The sequence below is a fragment of the Pectinophora gossypiella genome, unplaced genomic scaffold, assembly GCF_024362695.1.
Source record: "Pectinophora gossypiella unplaced genomic scaffold, ilPecGoss1.1 Pgos_51, whole genome shotgun sequence".
In the NCBI taxonomy this organism is placed as follows: Eukaryota; Metazoa; Arthropoda; class Insecta; order Lepidoptera; family Gelechiidae; genus Pectinophora; species Pectinophora gossypiella.
The window spans coordinates 125,982-146,153 of record NW_026063261.1 but is presented as its reverse complement, the minus strand read 5'-3'; the positions used below and the strand labels follow the sequence as shown (position 1 = coordinate 146,153).

General features: G+C 41.6%; 2 protein-coding genes across 2 annotated transcripts; one reads left to right on the top strand and one right to left on the bottom strand.

Annotated features, from left to right (window-relative positions):
• The first annotated feature begins 6,810 nt into the window (after positions 1 to 6,810).
• LOC126381423 (uncharacterized) lies at positions 6,811 to 8,820 on the top strand. The gene is made up of 3 exons (XM_050030894.1): positions 6,811 to 7,206; positions 7,507 to 8,385; positions 8,803 to 8,820. Exons 1-3 carry the CDS (start codon positions 6,811 to 6,813, stop codon positions 8,818 to 8,820), a joined length of 1,293 nt encoding a protein of 430 aa, XP_049886851.1.
• Positions 8,821 to 18,170: 9,350 nt separating this feature from the next.
• LOC126381422 (uncharacterized) lies at positions 18,171 to 19,558 on the bottom strand. Its single transcript, XM_050030893.1, has 2 exons — positions 18,910 to 19,558; positions 18,171 to 18,274 (listed from the first exon to the last, which is right to left on the bottom strand). The coding sequence occupies exons 1-2, from the start codon at positions 19,556 to 19,558 to the stop codon at positions 18,171 to 18,173; spliced, it is 753 nt and encodes a 250-aa protein (XP_049886850.1).
• Positions 19,559 to 20,172: the final 614 nt, after the last annotated feature.

The following is a 20,172-nucleotide window of genomic DNA, read 5'->3' as shown; positions in this document are numbered from 1 at the left end:
CGTCAGTCAATAACCCGACACATTAATTTACTCATTCTTCCTAAAATTAAGAGCTGTCAATCATCCGTCCCTTTCCTTTTCGACGGATACGAAAATGACGGATATAACCTAAAATAAAATTAGGCGGTGTCTGCAGGAATCGGGGCCACTGTAAACCCTATGTATATTGGTTTATCTAAAACAATCTGGTCGGGCTTCATTTGTATAGCAACTAAGTTCTCCTTTTTTTTTTTTTTTTTTTGACGTGACTTATTGTAGATTTGCCGCAGATGGCATTAACTACTTGGCCGGACAAATGGGGAGCGCTGAAGGCTCTCACCCGGTACAACGTTTAAGACAACAGGCCTGAGGGTGCCCAGTTGGGCGCGAACCTCGGCTCAGGGCGTCGTCTGAGAGGAAAAATATTTGAAAGAATTAATCGACCCTAGTGGGTCGATAGCGATAAGCGCTGAATGAGGGAAATCGTCGACCACGCCGGCGGGGTCGGTATCGGGGACCTGAAGTGTTTGGTGTCGCGAGCTGATTGGCTGCCTCTATGGCTAGAGTAATCGGGTACTAAGTTCTCCGTGAACACTGAAACACTATGAAAATAAGGACTAGCTATCAATCGCTCCGCTTGGGTAGACTTTTTTGTTATATTGTTTTCATCCTTCCACCTATTAACTAATTGGACATTCACTCTATTTTCGGTATTTTCTAACGTTTTTCCAAATGTACTATTATTAAATAATTTAAATAGGTCCTGCTCAAATACGCTTGTTGCTTTTTTGCGTAACTCGGTATTTAAATCAATATATTGTTTTAAGTATGCGCTCTGCCTAAAGGTAATAACTCGATGGATTTTACGTAATATTAAACCATGCTCTATACACTTTTTTAGGTGTACGTAATGAATCACATATTTGTATTTATTATATAAGTTTGGAACGAGTTTTTTAGTTTTACCACCAGGAGGAATGCACTTTTCTGCACAAAATGGAAGATCGTTGTGGTATTGATGTAAATGGTCAGGATATAACAGATCTACTTCAAGTATGTAACCCCAGGCATTGTTGTCGGGTATACTTGAAACGTTAAAATCATTTAATTCGCTTTCAAGCAAAAACCTGAAATTCGCGTATGGTAAATATTGACACATACTGAAACCATAAAGATTATTACAATCCACATAAACGATATAAGACTCGGGTTGTGATTCATCGTATTCATTAATATATTTATTGTTAGCTTTAGCATAGCGATGCGAACACATACATAATCCACCTCGAATTCCGTCTTGAATCATTCGGGTAATTTCTATGTCAGATATAAGTTCAAGTTTGATTCCTGTTATTAATAACATAGCGTCAAACGATAGGCTTGGCGCTGAGATGTAAAAGGCAGGGTCGAGAGTGTAATGTCGCTTACAGGTCTTACGGAAATTCTGAAATATATCAGTTAACAGAAGAACATCCGATTTGAGATACAAGTCAGTATACTCTCCTAAACTAGTCAAACTAAATCGCGACCATACAGACATCGCGTGATTGTAATCATCATCGGAAATTGGATCATTATTTAATGAATTAAAAAAACAAGACTTTGATGGCAGTGTGGTTTCTTCGTAATTATCCCAACTTGACATATAATCATACGGATACACGAGTCAATAATTTGAATTTTTCCTCTTCAGGAAAATGACGCCGAAGATAAACAAAATCCTCAGTTTTCATTGTTTTGGTTAGTTTGTCTAAACTCGTTCCTAAGAAATTAAAAGAATCTACGAAACGTAAATGTATGTACTCTTTTTCGTTGATAGGAACAAATTTAGAAAACGAGGTGTACTTTTCCTTCGTTTTAGGTATTATTGTTATTTTTCCAGGAACCTCTCCTAACTCCTTAATAAATAAATGGCAATCGTAGCCAGATTAATTATGGAAAAAGATTGGGATACATTAAGGAACTTTAAATTGTAAATTACAATGACGATGGGCTGCTCCGCGATACCTTCCAGTAATATGACAATGATCTCTAACTTTTTTCCCCCATAAAAAATTATTACAAATGTGGCAATATAAAGATTTTTCGAAATCACGAGCATCACTTTCAGTAAATTTCATTCCTCGATTCGTATTCAATAAAGTATTAATTTCCTTAGCATCATCCAAAAGCATATTTATGAATTTATTAACACAATCTCTACCACGATAAATTCTAAATTGGTTAAAATTAGGATCAATGGAAGACACAATATTATACGCAAACGCCGCGGGCACGTGACATTGCAATTTTGTTGTGTTAGCAGTATCACAGTCATTGTCTTGAATAGGTCGCAGAATTGTTTCGAAATCGGCATAGATAACAAACGGAATGTCTTGTTTTCTGTTGTAGTTTTTAAATGTAATAAATGAACCCTCTTCTGGTAAAACAGTAACAGTTCCTTCGCATAAATGACTATTGATGCGTTCAACTGAGTGGAAAAATAACAAACAGTTTTCACAGTAATAAACTTTTTCGTGATGTTTAGTTATTTGGTTTCTAACAAGACGAGTCAAGTCTTTGATTAGACAAAAATGAGATGATGTATCATTTTCTAGGAATAAAAGATGTACAACTTTACGTTTATCGCTCTTTATGGTCGACTCTGATTTGTATAACGGACCTGTTATTTCTTTACCATTTTTTAATCCATAAACAAAAATACTCAAACTAGGGTTATTTTTTTCAAATATAGAAATATCTGAGAAAGTGATCGGAAAATTTAAGTCTTTAATGTTTAGTACTTGTTGAAAATGGGGATACGATGATACCCGCTCTGGGTGCTTTTTTGAAGGATACAGAGCAGCGGTTACACACCATAAGAAACAAAAGTCATTCTTGTTTTGTATATTGAGGCATGCTTTTTTGTTTCTTATATATTTAGGCAATGAGATAAAACTGGAACCGCTTAAAGGCTGATATTTATTTATATTTATTTCAAGGTGTGAATTGCTTAAAAATGTCCAACCACTGTCTCTTTCTTCAAATTCCCCTACTTTATTCAACAGAAAAGAAACAACTTCGTTATAAAGATTATCAAAGTCAAAATTTAAATGAATTGTAAAGTTCTTTGTGGCAAACGACTTTACTTCTTGTACGTCAGTTTTAGGCAAAAGAAAAGATAAAAAAAATTCGAAGTTAATTTTAACAGAAGTGTGGACTTGTAAGGCGTGATTTACAAGAGATCTAATTTGTTTACGAATGTTGTTTAAAAATAAAGAAGGTAAGTTTTTTGCTTCTTCATTAGATGCAATAATTCGATAACTTACTATACGTCCTTTAAAAGCGGATGTTATGATCTCTACGTTATCATAAAGCGGAGCAGTACAATTATTTTTGTGCTTACTGCTACGGAAATGTCCAGTCCACTGTCTTCCATTAACATTAACATTACACACAGAGCAGTAACCCATTTTAAATAAATTTTTAAATGTTTTGAAATGTATTTAAAATGGTTAAAAAAAAGGACCTTCCTACCAAAATCTATAAAGACACTTTTGTGATAATGTTTTAATTATGAACCGAAATGAGTAAAACCTATAGACTATAAGGCGATCTAAATACTAATTAATATTATAACTTAACATAAACTGCTGGGCACAGGCTTTCTCTTAATCAGACAGAGAGCGAGATATATTAAAAGTAGTTACATACAATTATTTGAAGCAGGAAATCAGGAGCTCTTCGACTGCGCGAGTAGCGTCGATGTGGAGAGTCCTTAAAGATGATTATAAGTTCAACCCGAGTATAATCTGTGAAACATGCATTTATATATTAATAAATAGGCAAATGTCGATAACCTAAACTAACTTTAATTATGACACTATTCAGACTTACCATTTAAGGGTCTACATCAACTCGTCATCTGGCTAGCTTCAAGTCGATAAATAATGGTAGTCACCTCGTATCTGAAAGTTAGAATTAAATCAATATCTTCATCGTTTACCAGTTTTTTGAGCTAGATTAGGTGCGTATGAAAATAAATATTGTGCACTCTTACCTCGAGAGTGATTGTTGACTTTAATAGTACATTCTTGAATTTTCACTCATGAATCGCAGCAAGAGAGCGATTCCCTTTTTGACCTGTAAATATTTCGTAATTTTATTAGTTCATTAACCATTTTTTTATAGTTTAAATAAGTATTTACTTAAGTATAATTTTGTTCTTACTCACTTTTTGTTGTAAGTCGTTGAAATACCTTCCTCTGTGTATCGGTGCAGATCGTGAATCTTCTACTTAATTTTTAATAAGTAGGCTGTAAGAAATTTTAAGTTATTAGCTCATAAGTTCATAATTATTGATTTATGAAAAAAAATAACTGAATTACAGTACTTAGGTAAACTTATTTTAATTCAAACTCACCTTTTAGGTAAATCACAGTAATTCTGAAATATATCTTGAGGTTCAAACGTACGAGGGCTTCAACGGACGAAATATGTATGGTAATTCTGAGTAAGTATTAGACACGTGTACACGCGTGCCCACATCAACACATTCCAGCCTCTAACACATAATCAATGGATATACATATTACGAAGACAAACACCATGTGTCCTACAGTGTAACGATCAAACTACCCACCACGAACTTGAAGGAGTCGGAATAATTTCAATTAACCCAGGGTGTAAAGTGTTTACAGCGATCGAGACTCTGTCAGCTACTGAAGAAATTACTGCAAACGTCACCCATCCTGTAGTTACCGTGAATCTCGAAGAAGATTGCAAAACAATGAAAGAAATCCCCAAGCCACCGGAATTGCTACAGTTACGAATCAACAATATCCCATTAGATTTTCTACATACAGTGAGAGATGAACTAGAAAAATATTCAAATCAAATCAAACCAAATCAAATATACTTTATTGCACACAACATACAAAACAAATTCACACAGATGAAAAAAATATTCCAAAGATTTAAAATCAAAAGCATCTTTATTTGAACAACACTCCAGCAAGCTATCCATCTTTAGTTATCTTATGGGTTCAATTATGCTCATCTACCTCATATACAAGTTATGGCGTTGTACGCCTCTACATTTATTAAGAAGAAGAACATCTACAAGACGACAACCCGACAGCCATCGGAGTGGCTGCATACAAATTTTTAACAATTGTTTCGATCGGTCCAACAGCGGCCGACGCGTATCATTGGCGCTATCATCTCCGAACACAACATGCATCTCCGAAGACGAAGACGTCGAAGCTACAACATCTCTACCTCAAACATTGGGCAAAACCGCCCAATCTTTGTTCTAAGGGGGGAGGTGTTATACATATAATGGACATTATCAACTTATACATTAGTAATTAGATATAAGCATGTCATTTAGTAATTTTGTATGTAACACACAACTTTGAACTTTGTCCTAAGTATCATTAATAAATAAGTTCCTATGTAAACATCCCTTCCTATAAAAACCAGACGTTCCTGTATCCTGCGCTCACTCTTATCCCGAATTTCTGACTGTTAACATCTATTTCTTCTATTTCTTGTGTAATAAATTTAAGTTAGTTTTTAAAAAGCTTAGTTTTGCTTCCACCACGTAACACGATCTACTATAGTAACAAGATACCTATAGTCGTGCAAGGAAATCGGTAACGGACCAACGATGTCGACGTGCATATGTGTGAATCGCTCAACTGATGTAAACTGGCCTAATTCCGATCTAGTATGCCTGTGCACCTTTGCCTTTTGACATTGTATGCACATTTTCGCGAAATTACCTATATCTTTATTTAAACCTTCCCAGTAATATCTTTCTTTTACCAACTGTCGTGAAGCTCGAATCCCTGGGTGGCTAATATTGTGAACAGAATCGAATGCTAATTTTCTAAATTCTTTCGGTAAGTATGGTCTCAGTTTCTGTGTTGACGATTCACACACAATAGGTATGTCACATCCAGGTAATATTACCTCTTGGAATATTTTATTGTTTTGCAAACGCAAACGCTCGAGTTGCTTATCACTCGCCTGTGCACGTGCAATCGCAGCATAGTCTATTGCCATAGAGCAAGAAATTGTTTCCACTCGGGATAAAGCATCGGCGACGACATTTTTGTCACCATTTACGTGCCTTATGTCGGAAGTAAACTCGCTTATATACATGAGTTACTACTATTATCCATCTTAATAAAAGCATATATGAGTGGTTTGTGGTCTGTAAAAACTGTCAATTGACGACCTTCCACCATCACTCGAAAATACCTGATAGCGAGATAGACAGCTAACAATTCCCTGTCGTAAGTGCTATACTTTACCTCCGTTGGTGACAATTTCTTAGAAAAGTAACCTAAAGGTACCCACGTGTTATTTACGTGCTGTTGCAGTACTGCGCCCACACATGTATTCGACGCGTCCGTCATAAGTGCAAGCGGAGTGTCAGGTAACGGATGCGATTGTTAGGTTTTCTGTAATTTTGTGCGAATTTGTGTTGCCTTCATATGGCAACACTAGGAGAAAGGGTATAAAAAGGCGTGTTTGTCTTTCATTGGGGTTCGAGCCACCCGATGTTTACACACACGGATTCGCTTGTCCTTCGATGCGCACGGATGCACCTCTGTCGCCGTACGTTGCTGCCTGACATCATCAAAGAGCTGGGGGGGGTATTTTTATTCAAAAGTACCCTCCAGATTTCGCACGTTCGCTAGGTAACACTGTTATCACGCCTATCACCCCCGGCCTCCCACCAGCGGGTCTCACCGGGGAGGGTGTGATAGCGTGTGCCCTGCCTAGCGGACTGCTCGACATCGCGCACAGGACATCTCCACGCTGCGTCCATACGGGGTGAGCATGGCTCCCCCAACGCCCGGAATAACGAAGCGCAGGTCGCGCGTATTTGTGCGCACCTGCCCTTCCATAACGCACGCCACCGCTGCAATCGCAGCAATGATGCCGACCGCCACACCGCCATTCAGTGGCGCAACTCACCGGCCACCCGCTTTCCCGCTGCCCCTGCCCCAACTTCCGGGAACAGAGGCCGCGGCAAAGAGGACCTCCACGCCGCCGGAGCGGCCCCCGCCGCAGCTCCGCACGAAGATTAGCCCGCCCGTCGCACTCTCCATGCCCTCACTGGACATGGAGACATCGCCGCCGCGCACTTTCAGCTTCGCGCCCACCAACCCTTATTCGCCGCCCTCCATGTCCAGGCCGGACACGGAGACAACACCGCCGCGATCATACGCGGCGGTGTTAAACACCAACCCGGCTTCGCCGCCGCACGCGCCACCGCGCCCGTCCCTCCGGACGACGCCCACGCCATCGCCGCCGTCGAAGAAGACCGCCCAGCAGCCGCCGCTCGCCCCCGCGAGCAGGAAAATCCCACCCATAGTGGTGGACCAGCTGCCGAACTGGCCGCACCACTTCCGCCAGCTGCGGGAGATGCTGGGCCACGTTCCGAACGCGCGCCCCTACGGGAAGGGCGTACGCTTCCTGGCGAGGACCGAGGAAGAGTTCCGGCTCTACCAGCGGTACCTCACCACCCTGGAGAGAGCTACGGGACTTTCCTGGTTCGCGTACGCCCCCCCGGCGGAGCGCTCGCTGAAGCTGGCGATCCTCGGTCTGCCCGTTGACACGAACCCCACCGAACTGGAGGAGGAGCTGCGCAGCCGCGGCTTCTACCCAGAATACATCCGCCCCATCCAGGGCAAAAGAGGGTGCATCTTCTTCGTAGAAATACGAAGAACAGCAGGATTTCACAACATCTACGAAACCACCGAGCTGCTGTGTATGCCCGGAGTGAAAATAGAGGCATGGAGAGGACGCAAGGGGCCCTCCCAATGTCACCGCTGCCAACAATTTCGCCACAGCAGCCACAATTGTCACCGGCCGATGGCCTGTGTCCGCTGTGGCGAAAGCCACGCGGCCAAGGATTGCCTGCGGCCCAGAGAAGTCCCAGCAACGTGTTGCAACTGCGGGGGGACTCACCCGGCCAACAGCTCTTCTTGCCCGGTCAAGTTGCGCGAGCTGCGGAATACCAAGGCGGGTACCGCGCCTATGACCACCGCAAGAAGAGCCCCACTGCCACCTCCACCCTCAACAGTGGACCCCAACAGCGAGCCGACCGCGCGGAGCTCGCTTATGGCCGTGGCGAACGGCCCAGACGGGCCCAAGCCGCGCAGGCCGAAGCGCATCCGCGCGAGGGCAAAGCCTGCCCCTGCAGCCACCATGACTGTCGAGCCGCAGCCGACACCGACGCCGAACCAAGCGGTCGCCGCCCCCCCCGGCGGGGGGAAGAAGGCGAAGCCCCCAGCGGAATTACCACCGGCTCCATCCAGCGAAAAACTGGAAGTGTTGGAGCAGACGATCCAGCTGCTCCACAACATCCTCGCTGCCATCCGCTCACGGACTGACCCTGTGCCCATCATCGTGGGAGGCCTGGCGTCACTGCTGGGCCAACTCACTGGTGGGCACTGACCTCTCGGACATCGGACTGGACCGGGGCTGCCCACATCCACTACTCCCCGTCGAGTAGTCAGGATTGTGGCCACCCCCCCGGGGGATGAGTTGACGCTTCCAGTGGCAGTGGAAGCAGTCCTCTCCCCCCCCTCCAGCCGACTTGACACCAGCTGCCCCGGCGACGGAGCAGCTCACCGGACACGACACCACCGCCAGCTGACGGGCGCTCACTGGGCCTCCCCCAACGGGGAACCACCCGGTGGGCTCGACCTCGCTGGCGGCACCACGGACGTTTCAACATCGGGCTCACGGAGGGGCGTTCGCGCCCGCCGTGTCCCAACCCCGTGCCACGCCCGTCTTTGCGGGCGGCGACTGCCACCACATTAGAGGGGCTACGCCCCGTGAATGTCTCCCCGTCGCGGGCTTCGCCCGCGACGAGAAGAAACCCGACGCGTCATTGGGGTTCTTTTGATTCGAGCACGCATCGAAGGCAGACGTACCATTTTGAACACGTGTACACTTGTGTTTGAGCACGCGTGCGTTTTGGAAATTTAGAGTAAGTAACCAATATACTTATTATTTATTATTTCAATGGTTGTTTTATTTATAGAGCATGTACCTGAGGCAGCTTTATGTATATCCAGGTATGCGTATGTTAGTTAATGATCATGTTACCGTGGTCTTATTACATTTCAGAAGTGGGATCGTATCCATATGTGTTAATCAGGATACACCGTTTTTGAGATATTTTACTTTGGAAATATATCTGTATAAATATATACATATAGGGTTATCTGAAGAATATTTACATGTTCCAATGTTTTCGAGTTCCAGATTATGCCTCTTGAAGACGAGATCGTTCCACGAAGACGACTGACGAGCCGAGACGAGCCGAGATGAGCCGAGACGAGCCGAGACGAGCCGAGCCGAGCCGAGACGAGCCGAGACGAGCCGAAACGAGCCGAGCCGAGCCGAGCCGATACAAGCCGGGAGCGCAGCCGAGCCGAGCCGATACAAGCCGGGAGCGCAGCCGGAGAGAGAGCCGGGAGTGCAGCCGGAGAGAGACGTCGCTTCACGCGTCGGCACAACGAGCGACACAGCCAACGACGTCGCGGCGAAGGGCAGGAGGTGCGACGTTCGTCGGCAGCTAAAGGAATAGAAAGGTCAGATAGCCCTACATTTTCATCTAAAGATGTTCTTAATATTGTTGAATCATTAGTTAACTTAAGATCTTAACCTAATCCGACAGCAGTCGCCACATCACATCCTTCCAGTAGTATTATGAACCATGTTACCCGAATTTGGACCCTCATCGAAAAGTCAAAAGATTGATACTTGGTTAAAGGAAGTTAATGAGTGTGCCACTGTTTACGGATGGGATGAGAACAACCGTTATCCACTTCGCAATGCAGAAACTGCAGGGGTTGGCCAAAGTTTGGTATGAAAGCTTCAATTCTATTGTGTACAGCTGGGCAGAATGGCAGCTATAGTGGTTAGACGCATTTCCTTTTGAACATGATTATGGCCAATCCCTGGAGGATACGCTTAGGCGAAAGAGTAGGTTTGGTGAACCGCTAGAGGTTTATTATTATGAAGAATTAGCTATCGTGAACCGGTGTGACATCGAAGGGAAACGAGCCGTGGACTGCATTATCCACGGATTAAGTGACAAGACAATTAGATCCAGCGATAAGTGTTACGATGTACGCAGCCTGATCAACTCCATTTTCCGATGAGTAATAAGGAGAACCAACCGCCGCCCGATCGCTTTCATTTTAATAAAACAAAGTAGTCGACTGAATCCACAGCGGGAAGTAATAATGACAATAGGGATAAATCAGTTAAGACTTCAAAAAAAAAATTCAAGTTACAAATTATTTTGTTTTAACTGTAGGGAAAAAGGTTACCCGTATCTTAAATGTCCCAAACCTCTGGTCCAATGTACAGGATGTCGTAGGTTCGGTCATAAAATGGAAACTTGCAGAGTCCCTTTTTTTTTTGAAAACCGTGATAATCTAGGTAACATTCCTAAAATCATGCGCATACTTACCTCTAAGTCGGGCTCAAAATATTTCAATACAGTTAGGGTAAATGACACCTCTATGATATCGTTTATAGATTTCGGTAGCGAAGTTTCGCTCATAAAACAAACAACGACACTGATTTTGGGGTAGACTTGTGATCAATCCCCGACTCCACTAAAAGTTTTGGTAGTGGTTTTATTTTGTCCATGGGCAGGACACAGGTTAATTTATGCATCGACGGTGTTAGTGCGGATGTTTTGTGTCACGTGGTTGACAGTAATCTGCTCAATTGTCCGATATTAGTAGGACAGTCCTTCACCGAACAGAATCAGGTGCTGGTATTCAAGAATGCCAACGAATTGAGGTTTTATTATGATGATGAATTCCCTTTTGCTAACAGTGGTAGTGGTGATACTGCGAGTGTAAAGGTCGTCTCCGCTTCATGCGCAAGATTGAGTGGAGAGGCGATTATCAGAGCTCGTACTGATGTTGTGATTAATTGATATGTTAGGCTTAGCGGAAGAGTCGTGGGGAAGCCAAACCGAGAATTCACGATAGCCGGCGGGTTATACAAAGTAGAGGAAGGTCAGCTCTTTGTTCATGTTACCCCATTGTCAGCTTTTGTTATATTGATGAAGGTGATATTATGGGTGGATGAAATAGAGTTCAGATTGTCAATCATATTTGTACATCACCCACAGACCTCGTTGGCGAGCATTTAGGTATAGAGCCTCAAGATGTTAACTTTAGCAAAAACGCTTGAAGAGCCACATAAACGACGTCTATTTTAACATTTTGAACGAATACAAGCATTGCTTCGCGCAATCATTAGAGGAGTTGGGATGTACAAATATGACTGAAATGAAAATTGAATTGGATATTGAGCGTCCTGTGGTTTACCGGCCTTACATATTGTCGCACAAAGAACGACAACAAGTAAGAGAAATGGTTGGTGAGATGATGAATGCGGGGATTGTACGAGAAATTGTATCGGAATATGCGAGTCCAATTATGTTGGTTCGTAAGAAGGACGGTAAACAAAGGCTCTGTGTTGATTATAGGTTTCTGAATTCAATGACAGTTAAGATAAGGTACCTGATGGCAGTGATTGAAGACGAGATTGCTCGATTAGTGGGGCAGGCCTACTTTATAACTTTGGATCTGGCATCTGGATACTACCAGGTGCCTATTGCAGAAGAATCGAAACCCTTAACTCCCTTTATCACCCCAGACGACCAATATGAATTTAATCGTATGCCGTTTGGGTTGGCTAACGAACCAGCTGTATTTCAAAGGCTGATGAATAAGGTATTGGTTTCCGCTAGGTTCTCAGAAGCTACTGCTTACATCGATGACGTATTAACTTACGAAAAGGATGTAGAAGAGTGTTTGGATAGGTAAGAAAGGGCTTTACAGTTGATAGAAAAGGCAAGCCTAACTCTGAATTTGGCAAAATGTAATTTCTTACAGCAGAATTATTAACTATTTGGGTTATGATATTAGCGCTGCTGGGGTGCGGCCGGCTGACAAAAAGACACAGTCGGTGTTTGATGTTCCTCGTCCCACCAGTCCACATTCCGTCCGCCAATTTCTGGGACTAGTAGGATATTTTCGGAAAATTTATAAGGAATTACGCGTCTTTATCACATCCGTTGAATAAGTTGCTCAAGAAGGATGTGGAATGGTGTTGGACTGAGGAACAAGAAGCCGCATTTGTTGATCTCAAGAGTAGTCTGATAGATAGGCCAATCTTAGCCATTTACGACCCGACCGCCGAAACACAGTTGCACACTGACGCCAGTGAAGTGGGCGTCAGTGGAATATTGATGCAGCGACGTAATGGAAACGACACCTACCATCCCGTAGCGTACTATAGTCGCCAGACATCTCCAGAAGAGAAAAGGTTTATAAACTTGAGACTCTTGCTATAGTAAGTTCGCTCAAAAGTTTCGGGTGTATCTTCTGGGTCAGAATTTCAAAATCATGACCGATTGTATTGCGTTGCGCTCCATGCTTTCCATACGCGATTTGGTTAGATGTATTGCCCGCTGGTGGCTGTTTTTGCTTTTTGAATATCGTGCTGGCACGAAAATGACGCACGTGGACCTTCTATTTCGGAACCCAATTGAGGATCTTAGTTCAATGGAAATTGACGCTGGTCTTTACCCGACGGTTATGTCAATCAATGAGGGGGACAGGTTGTAGACTCTTCAATTAGGTGATAGTGAACTGGGTCGCATTCGGGAATTTCTTACCACTGATATTGATGCAGATGGGTTAAAGTACATAACAGAAAACTAATTCAAATGAGGGCCTATTCCACGTAAACGAAAAGTCGAGGTGCCTTTTCACACCCTGTACATCAATCACCTTGGACCTTTTTGTGCGATCAAAGAGAGGAAAACTCTTACCTATTGGTAGTCGTAGATGCCTTTACGAAATTTAAATTTATCAGGCCAGTCAGAAATACCAAAAACAGTTACAACAACGCGAGAATTAGAAGATATTTTCTATACGTTCAGAAACCCAGATCGAATTATTAGCGACCGCGGTACTTTCTTCACATCGTACGTGTTCAAACGTTTTGCTCGGATAAAGGTATTAGACACGTGTTGAACGCAGTTGCAAGTCCTAGGTCCAATGGACAAGTAGAGCAGTGTAATCGCACGATGTTAGGGTCGTTAACTGCGCAAAATCTTAATTTTGACAAGAACGTCTGGGATGACAAGATAGGTAGAGTCCAATGGGGCATGAACAACACCCGTCGGAAGACAACGGGACGGACTGAGGTAATGTTTGGACTTCAGATGGATGCGGAAATTAATCCTATGTTGAACGAAATAGTATGCGAAACGCAAAATTATACTTTATTGTCAGTTCGGGAATCCCTTAAAGATGTAAAAATTGACGATTCAAAGTGTAACAATGTTACCTACTGAATAAACATATTTTTGAGTTTGAATTTGTTGGGATTGATGACTACTTCATTTAACAAATCGAATGTCACCCTGGATTCACGTTAATGATGATAAAGAAAGTAGTGATGAAGATGACTGATTGTGTCATTATTATATACAATCAAAAGAAAGTAAGTAGAGGTACTGTTTGTTGGATGAAACTGTAAGATGTGTATTTAGTAATAGCTTGAGAAGGAGGGCTCATAGATATTTAGTTAAGGTGACTTTCAATTTTGTGAGGAGGGTTCAAAATTATTTTAATTATCGTATATAAGAAGGAAGGGTTTGTATACGATAGTTACAAGTGTGAGAAAGAAGGTTCACACTCAATTGCTTTGCAATAGTTCGTGAGAAAGAAGGGTTTGCGAACTATTGCCAACTTGAATAGCTTTATAATGTTATGATTATTTTAATTATCGTATATAAGAAGGAAGGGTTTGTATACGATAGTTACAAGTGTGAGAAAGAAGGTTCACACTCAATTGCTTTGCAATAGTTCGTGAGAAAGAAGGGTTTGCGAACTATTGCCAACTTGAATAGCTTTATAATATTATGATTATTTTAATTATCGTATATAAGAAGGAAGGGTTTGTATACGATAGTTACAAGTGTGAGAAAGAAGGTTCACACTCAATTGCTTTGCAATAGTTCGTGAGAAAGAAAGGTTTGCGAACTATTGCCAACTTGAATAGCTTTGTAATATTATGATTATTTTAATTATCGTATATAAGAAGGAAAGGTTTGTATACGATAGTTACAAGTGTGAGAAAGAAGGTTCACACTCAATTGCTTTGCAATGGTTCGTGAGAAGGAAGGGTTTGCGAACTATTGACAACTTGAGTAGCTTTATATTATGATTATTTTAATTATCGTATATAAGAAGGAAGGTTTGTATACGATAATTACAAGTGTGAGAAAGAAGGTTCACACTCAATTGCTTTGCAATAGTTCGTGAGAAGGAAGGGTTTGCGAACTATTGACAACTTGAATAGCTTTATATTATGATTAGAAAGAAGAGCTGATGTTTCACCCCGTAAATGTGATTATATGTCGTTGTACTTTTAGATTTTAAGTGAAGCTTTGTAACTGTTCTCGATGAGTGTGGAATCACTTGGCCCGCCGAATGTTAGGTTTGAACATTAGACGTTTTGTCTACGTGCATGAGGACATGCACGACGTCAGGATGGTCGAATGTTAGGTTTTCTGTAATTTTGTGCGAATTTGTGTTGCCTTCATATGGCAACACTAGGAGAAAGGGTATAAAAAGGCGTGTTTGTCTTTCATTGGGGTTCTTTTGATTCGAGCACGCATCGAAGGCAGACGTACCATTTTGAACACGTGTACACTTGTGTTTGAGCACGCGTGCGTTTTGGAAATTTAGAGTAAGTAACCAATATACTTATTATTTATTATTTCAATGGTTGTTTTATTTATAGAGCATGTACCTGAGGCAGCTTTATGTATATCCAGGTATGCGTATGTTAGTTAATGATCATGTTACCGTGGTCTTATTACACGATAATGTAACCGCTTGACGCAAACATGACTTACATTTCAAGAAAGCTTCGTCAGCTGTCTCTGTCCAAGCTATTTTTGTTTTATAATTTTTCTTGGACCCTTTAAAATATTTATTTAATTCCGACTGATATTCTACTGCGTTTGGTAAATGTAACCTGTAAAAATTTATCATTCCCATAAACCGCCTCAACTGTTGTACAGTTTCCGGTCTGGGATAATTGTTAATGGCGTCAACCTTCTCCTTTAAGGGACGAATTCCATCAGTCGAAACTTCGAATCCTAAAAATTCAATTTTACTACACATTTGTTTAAGTTAATTGTCACTCCAAACCTATCCAATCTTTAAAAAATAGGTAAAAAAACTTTTTAAGTTAAACGGTTTTATGTTAAACATACATTGCAATGTTTAAGCTAAATGTACTAAAAACCAAAAAATAATAAAATAGATACAGTCGTGGGAATTATAAACATATGCATAGACTAGACTAAAATAAAACCGTGGGGCACGTCAATTGTCTACAAATTATCGACATAATGTGCGATAGAAGAATCGTTTAATTCGTCGTTAGGCAGTTGGCCCGCAGACGGTGAGGAAATTACTTACTATTTTCTTGCTCATGGAAATTCCAATAGTTTTACACTTCATGTAAATAAAAGAGATGTTTCAACTAGTTTATCGTTGGACATTCACACTGCTGGCTGGCGAGGAATCGTTTCACTGCTCGTAGTTTGTCTTTAAGCGACAAAACATATGATAAAAGTACTACTCGCTCACCACTATGAAACCCTAAAACTCGCTTATAATCGAGCTTGCTAGCTTGTTTCCACATTCTAGCCCTACTTATCACACGTCCATCGTTGTCGGTTGAACAAATCAACGATTGTAGACAATTGACGTGCCTCACGGTTTTATTTTAGTCTAGTCTATGCATATGTTTATAATTCCCACGACTGTATCTATTTTATTATTTTTTGGTTTTTAGTACATTTAGCTTAAACATTGCAATGTATGTTTAACATTAAAACCGTTTAACTTAAAAAGTTTTTTTACCTATTTTTATTTTCTAGTTTTTAGTTTTTATTTCGCATTCTGTTTAATTCATTTAGTGCTTCATTATTGCAAGGTTTCGTGCCCGTTAGTTTATTGCAGTCCAACTCCTCTATACGTAGTCCCTGCAAAGATCTTACTCTACTAAGAGCCACGTAGGCTTGACCTTCTTCAAACAGTTTCGCACCTAAGTATACGACTGCGTGATCCACAGTGCTGCCCTGCATTTTATGTATTGTAGAAGCCCATGATAGTATTAAAGGCAACATTCTTCTTTCAGCCGTCATCCCAGATTCAATTTCTAAATTTTAATCCTATTATTATACGCCATTTAGTGGCTGCGCCCATCTTAAATATTGAGGTTGTATAGTGCACTGTATTCTTCTTGTCAAGCCCTTTTATTTGATACCCATATTGGTGGGATTGATAAAAAATTGTTATAAGCCGTTTGGTAGCGGCGGCCATCTTAGATTTCAATTTTGCATAGTAAATTGTATTCTACTTGTTGAGACCTTTCATTTGATACCCATGTTGATGGGATTGATAAAACCTAAGTTATCCGCCATTTTGTAGAGGCCGCCATCTTGGATTTTAATTTTATATAGTACATTGTATTCTACTGGTTGAGCACTTTCATTTGATACCCATATTGATAGGATTGATAAAACCTACGTTATCCGCCATTTTGTAGCGGCCGCTATCTTGGATTTAATTTTTTTTTAGTATATTGTATTCTGCTTGTTGAGCCCTTTCATTTGATACCCATATTGATGGGATTGATAAATCCTACGTTATCCGCCATTTTGTAGCGGCCGCCATCTTGGATTTAATTTTTTTTTAGTATATTGTATTCTGCTTGTTGAGCCCTTTCATTTGCTACTCATATTGATGGGATTGATAAAACCTACGTTATCCGCCATTTTGTCGCGGCCGCCATCTTGGATTTATAATGATAATGAATAAACATTATTGTGTTGTCACCAAAATCCAAAGTGTATACAAAATTTCAGATTAATCGGTTTGCAGGAAGAGGGTGAAATTTGAATTAATAAATTTGACCCAAGAATAAATAAAACAAACGGGGTGAGCTAAATAAAACCGTTTAATAAAAAACAAACGGGGTGAGCTAAATATAAAACCGTTTAATTTTGCATAGTAAATTGTATTCTACTTGTTGAGACCTTTCATTTGATACCCATGTTGATGGGATTGATAAAACCTAAGTTATCCGCCATTTTGTAGAGGCCGCCATCTTGGATTTTAATTTTATATAGTATATTGTTTTCTACTGGTTGAGCATTTTCATTTGATACCCATATTGATAGGATTGATAAAACCTACGTTATCCGCCATTTTGTAGCGGCCGCCATCTTGGATTTAATTTTTTTTTTAGTATATTGTATTCTGCTTGTTGAGCCCTTTCATTTGATACCCATATTGATGGGATTGATAAAACCTACGTTATCCGCCATTTTGTAGCGGCCGCCATCTTGGATTTATAATGATAATGAATAAACATAATTGTATTGTCACCAAAATCCAAAGTGTATACAAAATTTCAGATTAATCGGTTGACAGGAAGAGGGTGAAATTTGAATTACTAAATTTGACCCAAGAATAAATAAAACAAACGGGGTGAGCTAAATAAAACCGTTTAAAAACCGTTTAAAAACCTCTTTTAGATGTCGTTTGTGTGTTTCCATATCCTCGCTTGCAATTATGATGTCATCGATATACACGTATAAATAGTCTAATCCGTCTAATACTGTATGATTCATAAAACGTTGAAAAGTTTGCGCGGCATTGCGCAAACCGAATGACATACGAGGGAATTCAAATAGGTCGAATGGTGTGATTATGGCAGTCTTCTCCACGTAACGACGTGGAGAAGACCCAACGACCACGCACCTAACGAGGTGCAATCATTATAATTGTGATACGCCCTATTAATGTCAATCCTAGATAACACTTTCTTTCCGTTTAACAAATAGGTAAAATCATGTAGACGGGGTATCGGGTATCTGTCGGGCTTAGTAATTGCATTAAGTGCCCTATAATCGCCACAAGAATGAATACTATGGCCGTCTTTCTTAGGAACGACGTGAAGAGGACTGGCCCATTGGCTTTTTGATGGCCTACTAATACCCATCTCCTGCATTATTCTAAATTCCTCTCTTACCTGAGTATATCGATGCGGTGGTAACGGCCTCACTCTCTGGTGTACGGGCGGGCCCTCCGTCTTTTATGATGGTAGACAGCGTGCTTGGGTGGATCCTTAAACGACACGGGTTTGGTGATATCAGGGTACTGAGCTAAAATATCATAAAAAGGGTGGAAAATATTAATCGACTTAACCGATTGTTCAGTACTGTTGACAATGGCAGTTATAACGGACAAATGAGTTACTTCATCTATAAGTTTACGTGAACTTAAATCTACTAGGAGCTTATAGTGAACCAGAAAGTCGGCTCCCAGGATAGGCTGACGTACATCGGCGATTACAAATGTCCAACGCAATGCCCTACGGAGACCTAGATCGAGTACTAATGTTTTTATACCATACGTATTGATTTTAGTTCCGTTGGCTGCGTAGAGAGTATAGTCCTCGCACTCGTTACTTTCTTGTCGCCGTAACACTTTTTTGCGCGGTAGTACTGATATGTTCGCACCGGTGTCGATAAGAAAACATAGTCCACTGCACTTATCAGTTACGCTGAGGCGATAATTAGATGCTCGTCTGCAGCTTCCCACCTCTGCCAGCTGCGAGCCTTCTAGTTTCCCTGCTGCTTCCTATTCCAAGCACAGGGTTGTACGCACTTATGAGCCTTGTCCTTATAATTGAAGTGGTAGTAACATATCCAATCTTCAGACTGTGGCGTGCGGCCCCGACCGCGACTCTGGCTACGCGCACCTCGAAAACGGGAGCGAGCGCGTGAATTACTCCTACCGCGGTTGCGACGAAAATTGGACTTCTCCATACTATTCAGGCGGAGATTAATTTTGGCGATCTCCGCAATGATACTGACCGCATCTGAAGTACATCCCGGTGTGCTGGAACCTACGGCGGCTATGTTGACGGGCGTGATTGATTCCATCACCTTATCCGCGATAGTAGCTAGGGTATTTACATCCTTGGTATCCGACACTGCCAAGACAGCTCGTACTGACGGTGGGAGATGATTTTGCCATAGAATGTTCAGCGTGTCGTCGCTCACCTTACCACGGGCCAAGTCCTGCATACGCCGTAATAATTGTGACGGCTTTTGGTCGCCGAGATCTATTTCTCCGATGAGTATCTGGCGACTCTTCGACTCCTCATAAATATTGAGAAGCCTAGCTTTGAGAGCTTCATATTCGTTGCTCTCTGGCGGGTTAAGCAGAATGTCGGTTACTTGTGTGATAACCTGTTTCCCTAATTTTGCTATGACCAGCTGGAACTTCGCCGCATCGCTTAGCCTCTGGTTATATAGTACCGCCTCTGCTTGGATGAACCACATCCGTGGCGAGTCCTGCCAAAAATCGGGAATGCGCGACGAAACTGTAATCTGCGCCACATCACCAGCGGCGACATCTTCGACTTGCTGCTGTTCTGCCATATTAAGTTAAACAACAATTCACTACTGGCACAATTTTTGTCCGTATGGCTTGCCCGTGTGAGCCAGCCCGACCGACGCTCCGTCCCGAACTCTCGATATTACGTATTAATAATTAAAATTTGTAGGGGTCACCAGTTTTGTGTTGTTTGGCCAGATTTATCGTGTTCAGTTATAATAATGTTCAGTTCTTTAGTTCGGGAGAATAAATGAAAGCACTCTTCCTGATATCAGTTCACTGTATTGAGTTGGGTAGCGCACGTATTACACACAGTACATATTACCGTAGCGGCGGTCGGGCTAAGACTGCCGACCCGTTAAGACATCGGAATACAGATACGCGATTAATATGCTATACTACTTATATAATATTTACTATGTCGCTACAAATGTATGGATTGTTCAAGTATTAAAAATGGTGTAATACTAATGCCATACCAGAGAGTGTGCGAGCAAAGACATTGAGACAGTACCAGGATATTGTTAATAAACATATGAACATTGGTTTCTTTATCCCTAAAAAGGACATTTGTGACGTGTGCCATCAATACAAAAACATTGAAGCTCCGTCAGATCAACAAAAACTTGCACATGCTCAACATTTGGAGGCAAAGAAA